At 41.5% G+C, this 12,342-nt stretch overlaps 1 protein-coding gene across 2 annotated transcripts; it reads left to right on the forward strand.

The window, feature by feature from the left end:
* The first annotated feature begins 2,131 nt into the window (after positions 1-2,131).
* ssr2 (signal sequence receptor, beta) lies at positions 2,132-7,259 on the forward strand. 2 transcript variants are annotated; one of them, XM_079175902.1, is made up of 6 exons: positions 2,132-2,196; positions 2,782-2,942; positions 4,876-4,974; positions 6,013-6,121; positions 6,200-6,277; positions 6,776-7,259. In XM_079175902.1, exons 2-6 carry the CDS (start codon positions 2,782-2,784, stop codon positions 6,884-6,886), a joined length of 558 nt encoding a protein of 185 aa, XP_079032028.1. In that variant the 5' UTR covers positions 2,132-2,196; the 3' UTR covers positions 6,887-7,259. The 2 variants fall into 2 exon arrangements, with proteins under 2 accessions (XP_079032028.1, XP_079032029.1); XM_079175903.1 differs by having other exon boundaries at positions 2,147-2,196; positions 2,779-2,942.
* Positions 7,260-12,342: the final 5,083 nt, after the last annotated feature.

Here is a 12,342-nt window from a genome sequence, read left to right on the forward strand (position 1 = left end):
AAGGACATTTCTGAACAAACTGGACAGTAAGAAATGACCCCACAGCTAGCAGCCCTGACCAGCCAGGAAAAGGATTTGTATGCAGCGTCGGAGAAGCGTTGCACATGTTATGGCTGGGAATGTGTTTCATTTTAACTGAGCGTCGGTACTTTTGGAGAGACTCGAGTGGATCTACAACTCAACGACCACGTTCGCAGGGAAACAGCTCCACAACCGCGGCCCGCCCTTCGCCGGTCCACGGCTGAAGACGACCACCGAACCGCGGTCGAAGACGACCACCGAACAACGGCGGAAGACGGACAACCGACCTGCGGCGGAAAACGGACAACCGACCGGCAGCGGAAGACAACCGAACCGCGGTCGAAGACGACGACCGAACCGCTGCGGACCACGGACAACCGACCGGCGGCGGAAGACCGACGACGACCGGCGAAATATAACTGGGGAGGCTCGACTGGCATCGATGAATGGAGAAGGACTTCTTACTGGAACTGATGTACTGGGATTAAACTCTTTGTCAACAAAGAAAGGAGGATAGACAGCATTTGGTAAGTGAAGTTTGTTTACCTCTACAGATACTACTGTTCATTTGTCTATCGTGGCGTTTTTATGAATAATATTTGAATGGCTCGTGCTCGTGTGGTGGAATGTGTGGATCCGCTGCAGGTCTGCTGGATTGATTTGTTGCTTTGTTGTCATACGAATATATGCGACTGCTCTTGTGAGTTTGTCATTGTGTTACATTGATTTGGAATGTATTGTCCGTTAATGACGCAGCGTCCCGTCATGCTCGTATTCATGTATCTGCACTCTGCATTTCGTGTTTTGTATGCTAGGTGTTGAACTTCATGTAACATTTTATGTCATTTGTCAAATGTTGCAGTGTTATGTGAATATGCGGCTTTTACACGAAACAAATAATAACCCGTAGCTGTGACGTCATAATGAGGTTATTAGAAGTGTAGAACAGCACTGAAGGCCCAGGTATAAAATCCACGGCCCGCCACTGGTAGAAAGAACTAAAGGTGTTGTGTATTTCCTGGAGGGAGTGATACTGAGACCAAACCTACGCCATTGTGAGGAATGGATCTATAGTTATAAATAAATAATGATATATATGTGTGTGTGTGTTTTATATTATAGTGAATATTATTATATGATATATATATATATATTATTATATTATACATGTGAGGGTGACTAAAATAAGATGTCCTGACATGTTTGTCAAAGTGTTATTTACTGCTTTTTTCATGTTGGAATAAATGTTAAATATTTAACTGCAAAGTAGTAATACGTGTTTGATACCTTAATGTTTTTGCATTAAATCATTCTGGGATGTTTGCTGAAATTGATTGGATGTGGAACAGCCCTACCTAAAACATTTTCCACCAGCCGCCACTGGATCTGTCTTCACTCTTGCGTTAAACTCAGTCAGTCAGTCCGATCAGCTGCAGCGTCCAATCACATAACTGATGAACAATGAGGGGGCGTGTCGTCCGTTAAAACACTTCCTGGAAGTCTGTTCTCGTGGTTCCTCGCTCATGGCTCCTTGGAGATCCCTCCTCCCTCCTCGATCCTCGCTCCTCAGAGCTAAATAAGAGCTTTGGGACGGCCGTCAATATGGCGGCGCAGAACAACTTCCGGTTCAAGCGAGGATCGAGGAGCGAGGAAATGGCAATTAAGAGACTTGGAATGTACCCACTCCGATGAACAACAAAATAAGTCATATTGCACTACTACCTTTGTTTGCACTATTACCACCACTTGCACTATCACCTCAATTCCATTGCCATTGTTTATAAGTTTATGTTCACGTGTGTGTGTGTGTGTATATATATATGTGTGTATATATATATATATGTATATATATATATACACACTTTTTGGGGGGATGTATATTTATACTTGTATTGTATATATAGCTGTTAAATGTTCATACCTGCATCTGTTCTACTTTTTTTGCTGCCTTTTTTTATTCTTATTTTTTTTTTCTTGTTTATTGTAAAATAGTGTATGTTCAGTCAGAGGAAACAATACCGCTCCTAGGCAGCAGGGGCGCTACGCGGTCCGCCGCCCTCCTTAGTTCCCTCTCGGTACACGTCATGCAAACAGCAGCTTTAAGGTTCTGAGCATGCGCATATCCAGCTCCTCCTTCAATAACTGCGACTCGAAGAGAAGCACAGGACGGTGAAGGTCTGTTCCTCTTCTTTCTTTTAGCTGTACTAACTGACATTTTAGAATCACATCTAAAATGTGATTTTAGCTTACATAACGTAATGTAAACGTAGACAAAGAGCGCTGTTCTGTAGTGTAACGCTAACTGTCCCTGGAAGCTAGCGTTAACGTCACATATGTCTCTTGTTGTCCACGTAAGCGTCTGGAACAGGAACGTTAAACGTTAGTGTTCAGCACTCTAATTTGAAGACGAGCTTCAATCTTCTATTGTTGTATAATCTATACACTAATGCTCAACTTTTTGAACAGAAGCGCCGCGTTGTTTGTAAAACTAGCTTTGATGAAATGGTCGGGCTTTAGCTAACTGTTAGCCAGAAACATGTTTAAAGACATCCCATTTGTCGTGTTGTATTCTATAAACGCATGCTAGTTGGTTTTCCTGCTGGCTACCTTAGTCAGTGTTCAAAGGAAGCCTTCGTCTCTACAAAGCAACATGTATGTGGACGTGAGAACTCTGGAGTCCTCATACTTAAACCTTAAACCCCGTCTCTCTGAAAGTTAGTCCTATTTCAATTGTTTGATCTCTGCCTGTTTTCTCAGCAGATGATGAAGATGCTGCACGTGTGTTTGGTCCTGGCTCTGATGGGCCTGGGCTCAGGAGAAGAGGGAGCTCGTCTGCTGGCCTCCAAGTCCCTGCTGAACCGCTATGCTGTGGAGGGCCGTGACCTAACCCTGCAGTACAACGTCTACAACGTGGGCTCCAGGTCAGCATTGAGCACTCTCCTACAAAGCTGTCAACCTCCTGATGGAACCACGAAGAGTTCAACTTGATTTGATATATTTTAATACACTTTTCATAGAAATTCAACACTATAACATGACATCGACAAACAGAACTTCAAACAGTATGGTGTGATTCATGAAATGGTTTTAATTAGCCAGCTATAACAGGCCATAATAGATGCATAAATATACACTATACCAGGAGTATTTTATTAAAATACAGCGAGGTCCAGTTAATGAGGATTTAGTCCCATATATATTGAAGTAGCCAACAGTTGTATTAATGTCTTTATGTAGTCAACTACAAATCAAATAAAGAAAGTTCAATTGAATAATATCTCAACAATATTTATTGTCAGATTTCAAATTGAACTGGATGAATTCTAAATAAATTATACTCTATTAATAAATAAATGTGCTAGATTAAACAATAACATTCATCACGGAAAGCCTTTGAAAAATGTGACTCTTAAAATAAAGCACTTAATTTTAGAAAAATGAATTTCACTGAATTGCCCTGCAGCTTAAAATTCAGTTCATTCAGGTGTGAAGTGTTGCCAATCACAAAAGCCACGATATTATATTCTCTTCTAAAAAAAGAGAAAATGTGTGAGCATGGACTTTGTGTGGTTATTAAGCCACTTGTTTCATCTCTATTCTCTCTGTTAACATCATTGTTGGACATGAATTAATGTCAGGATTCTTATCATATTTGGCTCTTAGGTTGTTTATTATCTGTGACTTCATTTCAGATGTGAGTGGGTATGTTTGCCCTAAGAATTGGTCTTGTCTCGTAGTGGCGCTTCACATTACCGCTTTTAATAATCGCCACGTTCTCTGAACACATGAGACGTGCTGGTGTTCCACTGAACACATGAGACGTACTGGTGTTAGGACAATCCAGCCCTTATTTTACTTGAAATGAGAGAAGAACATCTATTTATTTTTAGAGTCTGTATTATTTATAATTTGTCCAATTCAAAATCTGCGATAAATATTGTTTAGATATTATTCAATTGAACTTTATTTATTTGATCTGACAGTCAGTTGTTGACTACATACAGACGTTAATACAACTGTTGGCTACTTTAATATATATGGGACTAAATCATAGAACAAGTTAGACATTATTGTGATGTTCCGGACCTTTTCATGAGGAACTTCTCTCTAACTGGACCTCGTTGAATCTTAATTGACTACCCCTGGTCTGCATAGTCCAATCCTGCTGACTTCAGCCATGACCACACCAGGAAGAACTCGGCACTATCTTGTGGACTGAAAAAGCAACTGTTACCGAAAAGTTTCATTTGCATTTACAATTAAGGATGCCACCATATGACATTTTGAATCCACGATTATTGTCAGAGGACAAATCATGGTTTCATGGTATTCACAATCATTAACCAATATCACAAAACGCTATTCATCTGTAGTCTCTGAGCGGAGGCTACAAGAGCTGCACAGGTTACATATGTTAAAGATCAGTGGTATCAAAACCTTCCACTTCAAGAGCAAAAACAGTGACGAAACAACAGGAGCACACTATCGGCAATACATCAGCACCAGACACATTCAGTGACTGCAGTCCCTGACTGTCACCTCAGTGGTGAAGAATTCCTGATCCAAAAGTTGTACAACTTTAACATGAGTCCCCTGCAGTGGAAACACTTGTTAAGCAGCTCTATAGCACTATAGAAGTGCAGTCCATTTCCATGCGGTTAGAAACTCTGAGGCTGTGCTGCTATTGTGAGTGATCTTGTACAATAAAACAATATTGGCCATAAACGGAAAGATAATGCTTGTCACTATATCGCAAAAATGATAAGTTGTGTATTTAATTTACGGTAAACATTGGATACATTTTGTGATTGTATTGCACTTAACCGAGTGTCCTCTTTGTGTCTGTCTCTACAGTGCTGCGCTGGAGGTGGAGCTGTCCGATGATTCTTTTCCTCCTGAAGACTTTGGAATTGTTTCAGGAATGTTGAATGTCAAATGGGACAGGATTGCACCGTATCCTTGAACCTAAATGTCCTGTAATGTTGGTGTTGTAGGGTGAAGTGGGTAATGTCAGTTTAACAAACCTGCAACTGAGGGCTCCACACTGACACGGATTCAGTCTAATAATGGGGATGAAATTCCATTTAGAGCTGGGCCATAAATACATAAAGAACCTTTCTTTAGGACAATGTTTGAAAATGGATTTTCACAGAAACCTCTTCCCTGAGCTCCCTCAGTTAATGCTAAACATGTGAGTTCTCTTCAGACAAAGGTCAAATATCAACATGGCAGCATGTGCTTATAAGAATGAGGAGTTTGTTCCCACAAAAAGACAACCAAAAGTTCATATTTATTCCAGCGTCTCAAACAGAGTTGCATTTCCCAGCAACCAGAAGTCTGGACACTGCAGCCTTAAAACGTCTGCTAAAGAGCAGCGAACGTTGGCCCAATCAAGTTCTCTCCATTCCGTTTTTCATTTAAAGCTAGTTATTCTGCCATGTTGGTAGAGATAAGCAGACCACTGGTGTTCTGCCCTGACATGTCTTAAATAGAGGCTACATAATATCAAAATATTACAGCCATATTTTCTGTAGGGCTCAGATATGGAGGATATACTTCTAATCATCCTGATCGATATACTCAGTCTATTATGTTCACAGACATCTACTGCCCCAAATCTCAATCATCTCTCTGATCAAACTTCTACAAATCTAAAGAGGTTGCTATGTTTTTTTGTTTATATGTAAAAATGGACTCCGCCTTGGCGACTGGCTCAGTAGTAGAGCAGGGTCGTCCTTCAATCAGAAGGGGCTTTGCTAGTCCATGTCCATGTGTCCTTGGGCAAGACACTGAACTCCAAATCGGGTGTGACTGGTTAGTTAGTCCTGATGAGCAGGTGGCACCTTGCATGATAGCCCCTGTCATCAGAATGTGAATGATGACATGTAGTGTTAAAGCGCTTTGAGTGGTCGAAGACTAGAAAAGCGCAGTACAAGTACATCCATTTACCATCTTTTTCAAGTTATCTGATTTAACTCCTGAACTCTTCAGAGCAAGCAACGTCTCTCACACAGTGGTGCTGCGCCCCCTGAAGGCTGGTTACTTTAACTTCACCTCTGCCTCCGTCAGCTACCTGGCCCAGGAGGGAGGACAAGTCGTGGTAAAGCAGTTAATCTTCCTGGATCAGAGCAGTTAAAGTGTGTAGTGAAGGAAACTCAAGTGTCTGTCCGTCCTACAGGTGGGCTACACCAGCGCCCCCGGCCAGGGAGGAATCCTGGCTCAGCGGGAGTTCGACCGCCGCTTCTCTCCACACTATGTAAGTGAATCAGGCTCCTAACTGAGGGAGTGGGAGTTCCGGGTTGATGGGACCTTTGATTCATTAGTTGACATAACACAGGACCACTATAAACACATTTTGTCCTTTTTATTTTAGCATGAAATTGAGTTCATTCTATTTATTGGATGCCTAGTAAATCCCTTAATTGTACTGTACACCAGTTCTGTGACGTGAATTATGTCAGTAGTGGATTATTAGTCCATCTGAGTGGAGCACTTCATTCGTGTTTCTGTTTTGTACTCTACACTCGTGGATATGACTCGGTTGGACATCATATTAAAAACAGCTGTCAGTATGGTGCAACATTATTTAACAGCACCGCAAACGATAGCCTCCAAGATGACCTCACAGTTGAATCTACACCTCTCCAAAAACATTAGAGCATGAAAGTGTGATTTTCCTCTTCCTTCCACTGAGCAGAGTATTAATAGAAATGGTCTGACTCCTCACCCACCTCCCCACGTCTCCCTTTTCTAGCTGGACTGGGCTGCGTTCGGGGTGATGACTCTACCCTCCATCGGCATCCCTCTGCTCCTCTGGTACTCCAGCAAGAGGAAGTACGATTCACCGAAGGCCAAGAAGAACTGAGAAGGCACCATTTAAAGGGGGGGGGGGGGGGGGGCTCTGAATAGCTTAATAACCCATATTGGGGTTGAAAGTCAAAAAGTGCAGTGACCAAGGAACGTGATTGTGATCAAGATAACTTTGGATCAGGAAGTAGGACAACAGCTAAAGTAAGGTGAACCATTCCAGTGTGCATGAACGTGACCTCTCTGTTCTCATCTACAGCTGCTGGCCATTTCTTCACATTTGACATGGGTTCATGAGACAGAACAATTACTATGGATGTTACTACTGTAACTGAATTTTGTAATTGTGTACATATGGAACTGAATGCTGATTTAAAGTTTCTAGCCAGTTGTTGAACTTGAAGATAAATTAAAGGGTTTTTCTAAATCTGTGTCTGGTTGATTTCAGAGTTTTTCAGTTTTGTAACCTTTACATGGAACCAAACAAAAAGTGATTTTAAGGTTCTGTCTAAGCATGGAGTTTGTCGTTTGAATCAAATCAACACCATCCAGCGTAGTGGAGATAAAACTGCTGTTAACAAATAAGGCAGCATTGTGTAAATGAGACATTACTTCAGCCCTTCAGGGTTCAGGCCGAATGTAAATCTTCAAGTGGCTGAGGACACTCCCGGAGCTCAGCTCGCCACTGGGCTGTCTGAAGCTGAAGGCTCTGCACAGGCCTCTAACGTACAGAGTGGACATCAGCTCCCTCATGGAGCCCCTGTCTTTAGAATGAGCAGACAGCTGTAGCGCTACACGTTAACAGTCACACATAGTGAGATATTGTTTTGAAATAAAATGACCTGTATTGGATGTTTCTATGTTGTCCTGATTCCTGCATTGTTGCCCTGTGAGAACGAGTCTCGTGAGACAGAGTTTTTTTGTGTGCGGTAAAATCTTCTTTTGCGCGAGTCACGTCACACCTGTGTGCTGATCTGTTTGAGTTGTGCCACTCACCTGAAGCATTAACAAGAGGAGCTGGAAACATTTCAGAGGGAACCAACTCTCCAGCCTTATGTCTGCCATGAAGAGCCTGAAATCAGCAGCGAGAGAGCGTTTTGGATGGAAAATGACCAGGGAGTCGTGTAAACAGTTCAACCATCATAGAGTGAAAAGAAAGTTTCACTGCTGGTTGTCATTGGCCTTGATTAAGTAAACCTATGTGATTTGGAGATTGGTATTGGCTTTCTAGTTGCTAGTCTTATAATGCCGTTACATTGTGAACAACAAATGTGTTTAAATCGGCAGGAGGAGAACTAGTAACGTTTGCAGCTAACATGTTGAAGAGCAGAGCTGTTTGGCTCTGGTATGGAGGTTCCATTAAACTAGATTATGTTGCGTTCAAGCTCCACTCACTAAAAATGAGTTTCGGACTGAATTAAACTATAACATTATGTGTTCAAATGTAGTCTTGTAAAATGTAGTTTTGCTGAGAAACTTAATAAATTCAGTTGTTTGAAGGAGATGTTTTCACAGTGATAGAAAATAGATTAGAGATGAATTATGACCAGTTTAACTTCCTAACACTAGCTCTAAGCAGTTTATATACGTAAGCATCATTAAAACTACTACTGACAATATCTTTTATTTCCTCATCATTTGAATTGTGTGTTTTTTGGCAAATAACCACTATTGATGACTAATAACAAAGTCAAAGTAAATAGTTGAGGATGATTGTGGTGAAGTCTGACCGGAGTGGCTTAGAAAGTGGTAGGAGGCAGACACGAGAAACTATCCAGAAAACAAAATGTGTTTTATTTACAAAAGTGTCCCTGCTACACGTGTAACCAAACACATATACAAACAAACGGTTAACTGAATAAAACTCAACTAATAAAGTAACTTAGATTAACATATCAGGTGCACACAGCTACACACTGATGTTCCTTTCTTCCCCCGTAACAGTCAAAGTCATCTGCTTATATAGAGCCTTCATCAGCAGGATCTAGTTCACATGAGTGCAGGTGACACCAATTACTTCCTCAAATGGTTAAGGGACAAAAGCTATAGCTTACTGCACACCTTTAGGTAGTACTAAACACTTTTAGATATTTCACAATTTGCTATCGACTCTCAACAAAGCACAACAGTTCACAACTAACCAAAATACATGGTCTGGTCTGACCCCATGGCATCACTGCTGACGTCATCCAGTGTATAAATACAGGAAGTGGTTGGGTCCCTCCTCCTGTAGCCTCTGGACCACATGGTGGGTATGGTAAGTAACAAAGAAAGCTAATGATCAACTAATGAAATGCAGAACTCAATCAATAAAGATGAACTAACTTAACAATACCTGTCTGTGTTTTACTTTAACAGATGTTTGTATGATATGAACTGTAATTTAATAAAACACAAACAAACCAGGGATAGTAGACAAATGGTTTGTTCTCAACCACTTTGTCACAATGATAATACATACAGTATTTTTGTTTATTAGCTGTAGGCCTATCAGAAATATTCTGGTTAATAATCCTGAAAACTGTAAAACAGTGATATTTTCTCTGACAATGATAATGATATCAAAATGTCATGAATTGACATCCCTAGATCAGACCGGTCGTCATTTAAAAAACTTCCTGCAAGAAAACGAGGTTGCAGTGGGAGGAATTCCAGTAGCCTTACGCTACATGGAGTGAGCTGAGCTGGGTGAAGCTAGTCTGGCACTAATATGTGCTAATCTAAATGTGCGTGTGAGTTAGCTTGCATCAGACTAGTATATTCGGATGAATAACCTCTTCATTAAAGTACATACTTTAAATGAAGCGTCAACACTCAGTTTCCAAAACTAAGCTCCAAGGAATGCAAAGTAAGATTATATCTGTCTCACCTTTGACAACCTGAACAACGGGAACGTGCCATCTTTGTTAACACGGTGTCTGCCCAAGACCAGAAAGACGGTTCAACGCATCCATTAGTAACTGTCATCCGACAATAGCGAAATCATTTGCATGTCAGCATGAACCAGATGATGAATGCAATAGTATTCGTCCCCAATTATCATGTCTGTGTAGGATCCTGTTTGTGTCGATGGGGAAGAGGAAAGAGTGGATGTTTCAGATCTGCATGAGGCAGAAAAGTAAGTTACCGGTTATGTGCGGGGATTCAACTGGCACTTATTGCCTTGGTTGATTGTGTATCTTATTTGTAAATTGTCAAATTGTAATGGTTTAAGCCCTGAAGCGGGATTGGAAAATTGGGAGAGACTCAGTATTTGAGAGACAGAGAGGGTTTAGTAAGGGTAGAGGATGTCTGCAAGGTATGGGGGTAGCTGGGGAAGGGCTTTATAAATGAAAACTGGGATTTTGTAGTGGTACACAGGGGCGCAGTGAAGGTCTTTTGGGACTGGAGCGATATGGTGCCAGATTTGGTGTGGGTTAGAAGTCTGGCAGATACGTGTCAGTAGCAGGTTGTATGGGAGAGGCCCGGATGTTAGATATATTGCAAAGGTATGGTGGTCGAGGGAAAGAATGGGATCAAAGATCACGTCTAGGTTGGGGCATGGCATGGGAGGAAAGGAAGACATTGGTATCATCAATATATGGGGTTGTTGATTGTGCTGAGAGTGGACTTGCAGGCGGTGAGGAAAGATTCTGTTTTCTCGCTGTTGAGTTTGACTTTTTTTGTTGCATCCAGGCTTTTATTGCAGAAAGGCAGGAGTCAATGTGGCAGGGGGGTGGTTTTGGTGCTGAGGAATATCTGGGTGTTATAATCCTATTGCAGTGGAAATCCAGTCCACAATCTGATTAAAAGGGATGATGTAGATGATGAAGAGGGATGGGCCGAGTACGGAATCATGGACAGCACTTTGTGTGACTGTGGATGAGACAGAGGAGTGGTTGCGTACAGGGAGATGTAGTGTGATCTATTGGTTAGGTGGGACTGGGGCCAGCTAAGTGCAGTGCCTTCAAGCCTGGATAACAGGATGTTGTGGTTGACGATATTGAAAGCTGCACTCAGGTCAAGAAGAATACAAATGTTAAGGGCTCCGGTGCCAGCAGAGATGAGGAGGTCATTAAAAACTTTCAGATGTGCAGTTTCTGTGTTGTGGAATGGGCAAAAAACGGACTGTAGGGGTACAAATAGGGTATTGGAGTGCAGGTGGGTTTGGAGACAATGTTTTTTAAGAGAGAGGGAAGGCTGGAGATTAGCTAGTGGTGGTTGAGGCAGAATGGATCAATACCATTTTTTTTTTAGGATTGGGGTGACAGAAGCATTTTTGAAGGCAGAAGGGACAATTCCATGGGACAGTGAGGAAATGAAGAGGTTGGTGAGGTGAGGACATAGGACAGAGAGGCAAGTCTAAAAATGGCACCCCTCCCCTTTCAAGTGTGTAGGAGGACCTACGGTGGCTGCAATAAAGACACAGAACTCTCTCTAGAGCCAGTTTTTGGTTTGTCCTTTCTGGGTTACTGTAGAGACATGGCAGTGCAACATGGCGGACTCTGTGAGGATGAACCATGAAGAGATAAAGGGCTCATTGTAAACTAATGAAAACACAATTATTGGTAATATAATGGGATTATACACTATTTAAAACACAGAATGTTTGTGAATATTCAATTGCATTTCTGCCAAGTCCGTTCTACTTGATGCCACTAAATTCTACTCATTGGACCTTTAATTCCACACAAATGAACATCTGAATTAATAGGTGTCTGATTCAGTGACCGAGGACTGTCATCATTTTCTCTCCAGGCTAACTGTGGTAGTTCAAGTTAGCTGCTGTTGTTCAGTTGACACTCATTAGACAACAGTCATTAAACTTGGTTAGATAAAAGGTTGAACAATTCATGTATTTCTGTGTTTGTAATCAGTGGCAATTTACACAATCTGATATTCATAATGTGTCCAGGGTGACTGAAATGGGTCAAGATACAGTCAATGAAAATGTCCTCCTTGTGTTTTTAGGCAAACAACCAAAATGTGATTCAGGTGTGGAACCAGACACCTGTTACAACTTGGTATCAGACCAGTTCCCTCACTCATTTCAAACATCCGGCATCCCAAGATGCTTTTTATAAATGATCTTAAAGTGTAAAACAATACGGAAAAGATCCCAGGTTGTCCTATTATATACAAAGCTGTACTGTAAATGAATATGCACACTGAATGTGGCTGAATCTTATCAAAGTTATCAATAGCACCTTTATTTTTGGACCTTTTCCTGTATAACTGTACCAATGCAACGTCAGTAGGTTTTTGTCGAACTAGTGAATACAACTAAAACAAAGCACTGACTGTGTTTTTAATTAAAACGTTGTCCGCTTTTATTTTGAAGGCTGTCTGCAGTGCTTTTATTACGTAGCAGCTCTGGGAGCAATGTGTCCACAGACTACATTAGAAGATCTCAGTTTGTCTCGTCCTTGTCAACATGAAGACTAAAATGAAAGGCAGGTGGTTGAACGTGTAACCGGTAGGAGGTGCCGTGGACGCCTCAGGTCGCTACGCTCGTATTTGGACAGGACATCCGCA

The sequence above is a fragment of the Pholis gunnellus genome (assembly GCF_910591455.1).
Source record: "Pholis gunnellus genome assembly, chromosome: 16".
Classification (NCBI taxonomy): Eukaryota; Metazoa; Chordata; class Actinopteri; order Perciformes; family Pholidae; genus Pholis; species Pholis gunnellus.

What these genes read in the sequence shown, in the direction of transcription:
- ssr2 (XM_079175902.1), top strand. Translation starts at nt 2,782, where the DNA reads ATGATGAAGATGCTGCACGTGTGTTTGGTCCTGGCTCTGATGGGCCTG. An exon ending in AAATGGGACAGGATTGCACC is followed by an intron (nt 4,975 to 6,012) that starts GTATCCTTGAAC and finishes TGAACTCTTCAG; the next exon opens with AGCAAGCAACGTCTCTCACA. An exon ending in AGGAGGGAGGACAAGTCGTG is followed by an intron (nt 6,122 to 6,199) that starts GTAAAGCAGTTA and finishes TCCGTCCTACAG; the next exon opens with GTGGGCTACACCAGCGCCCC.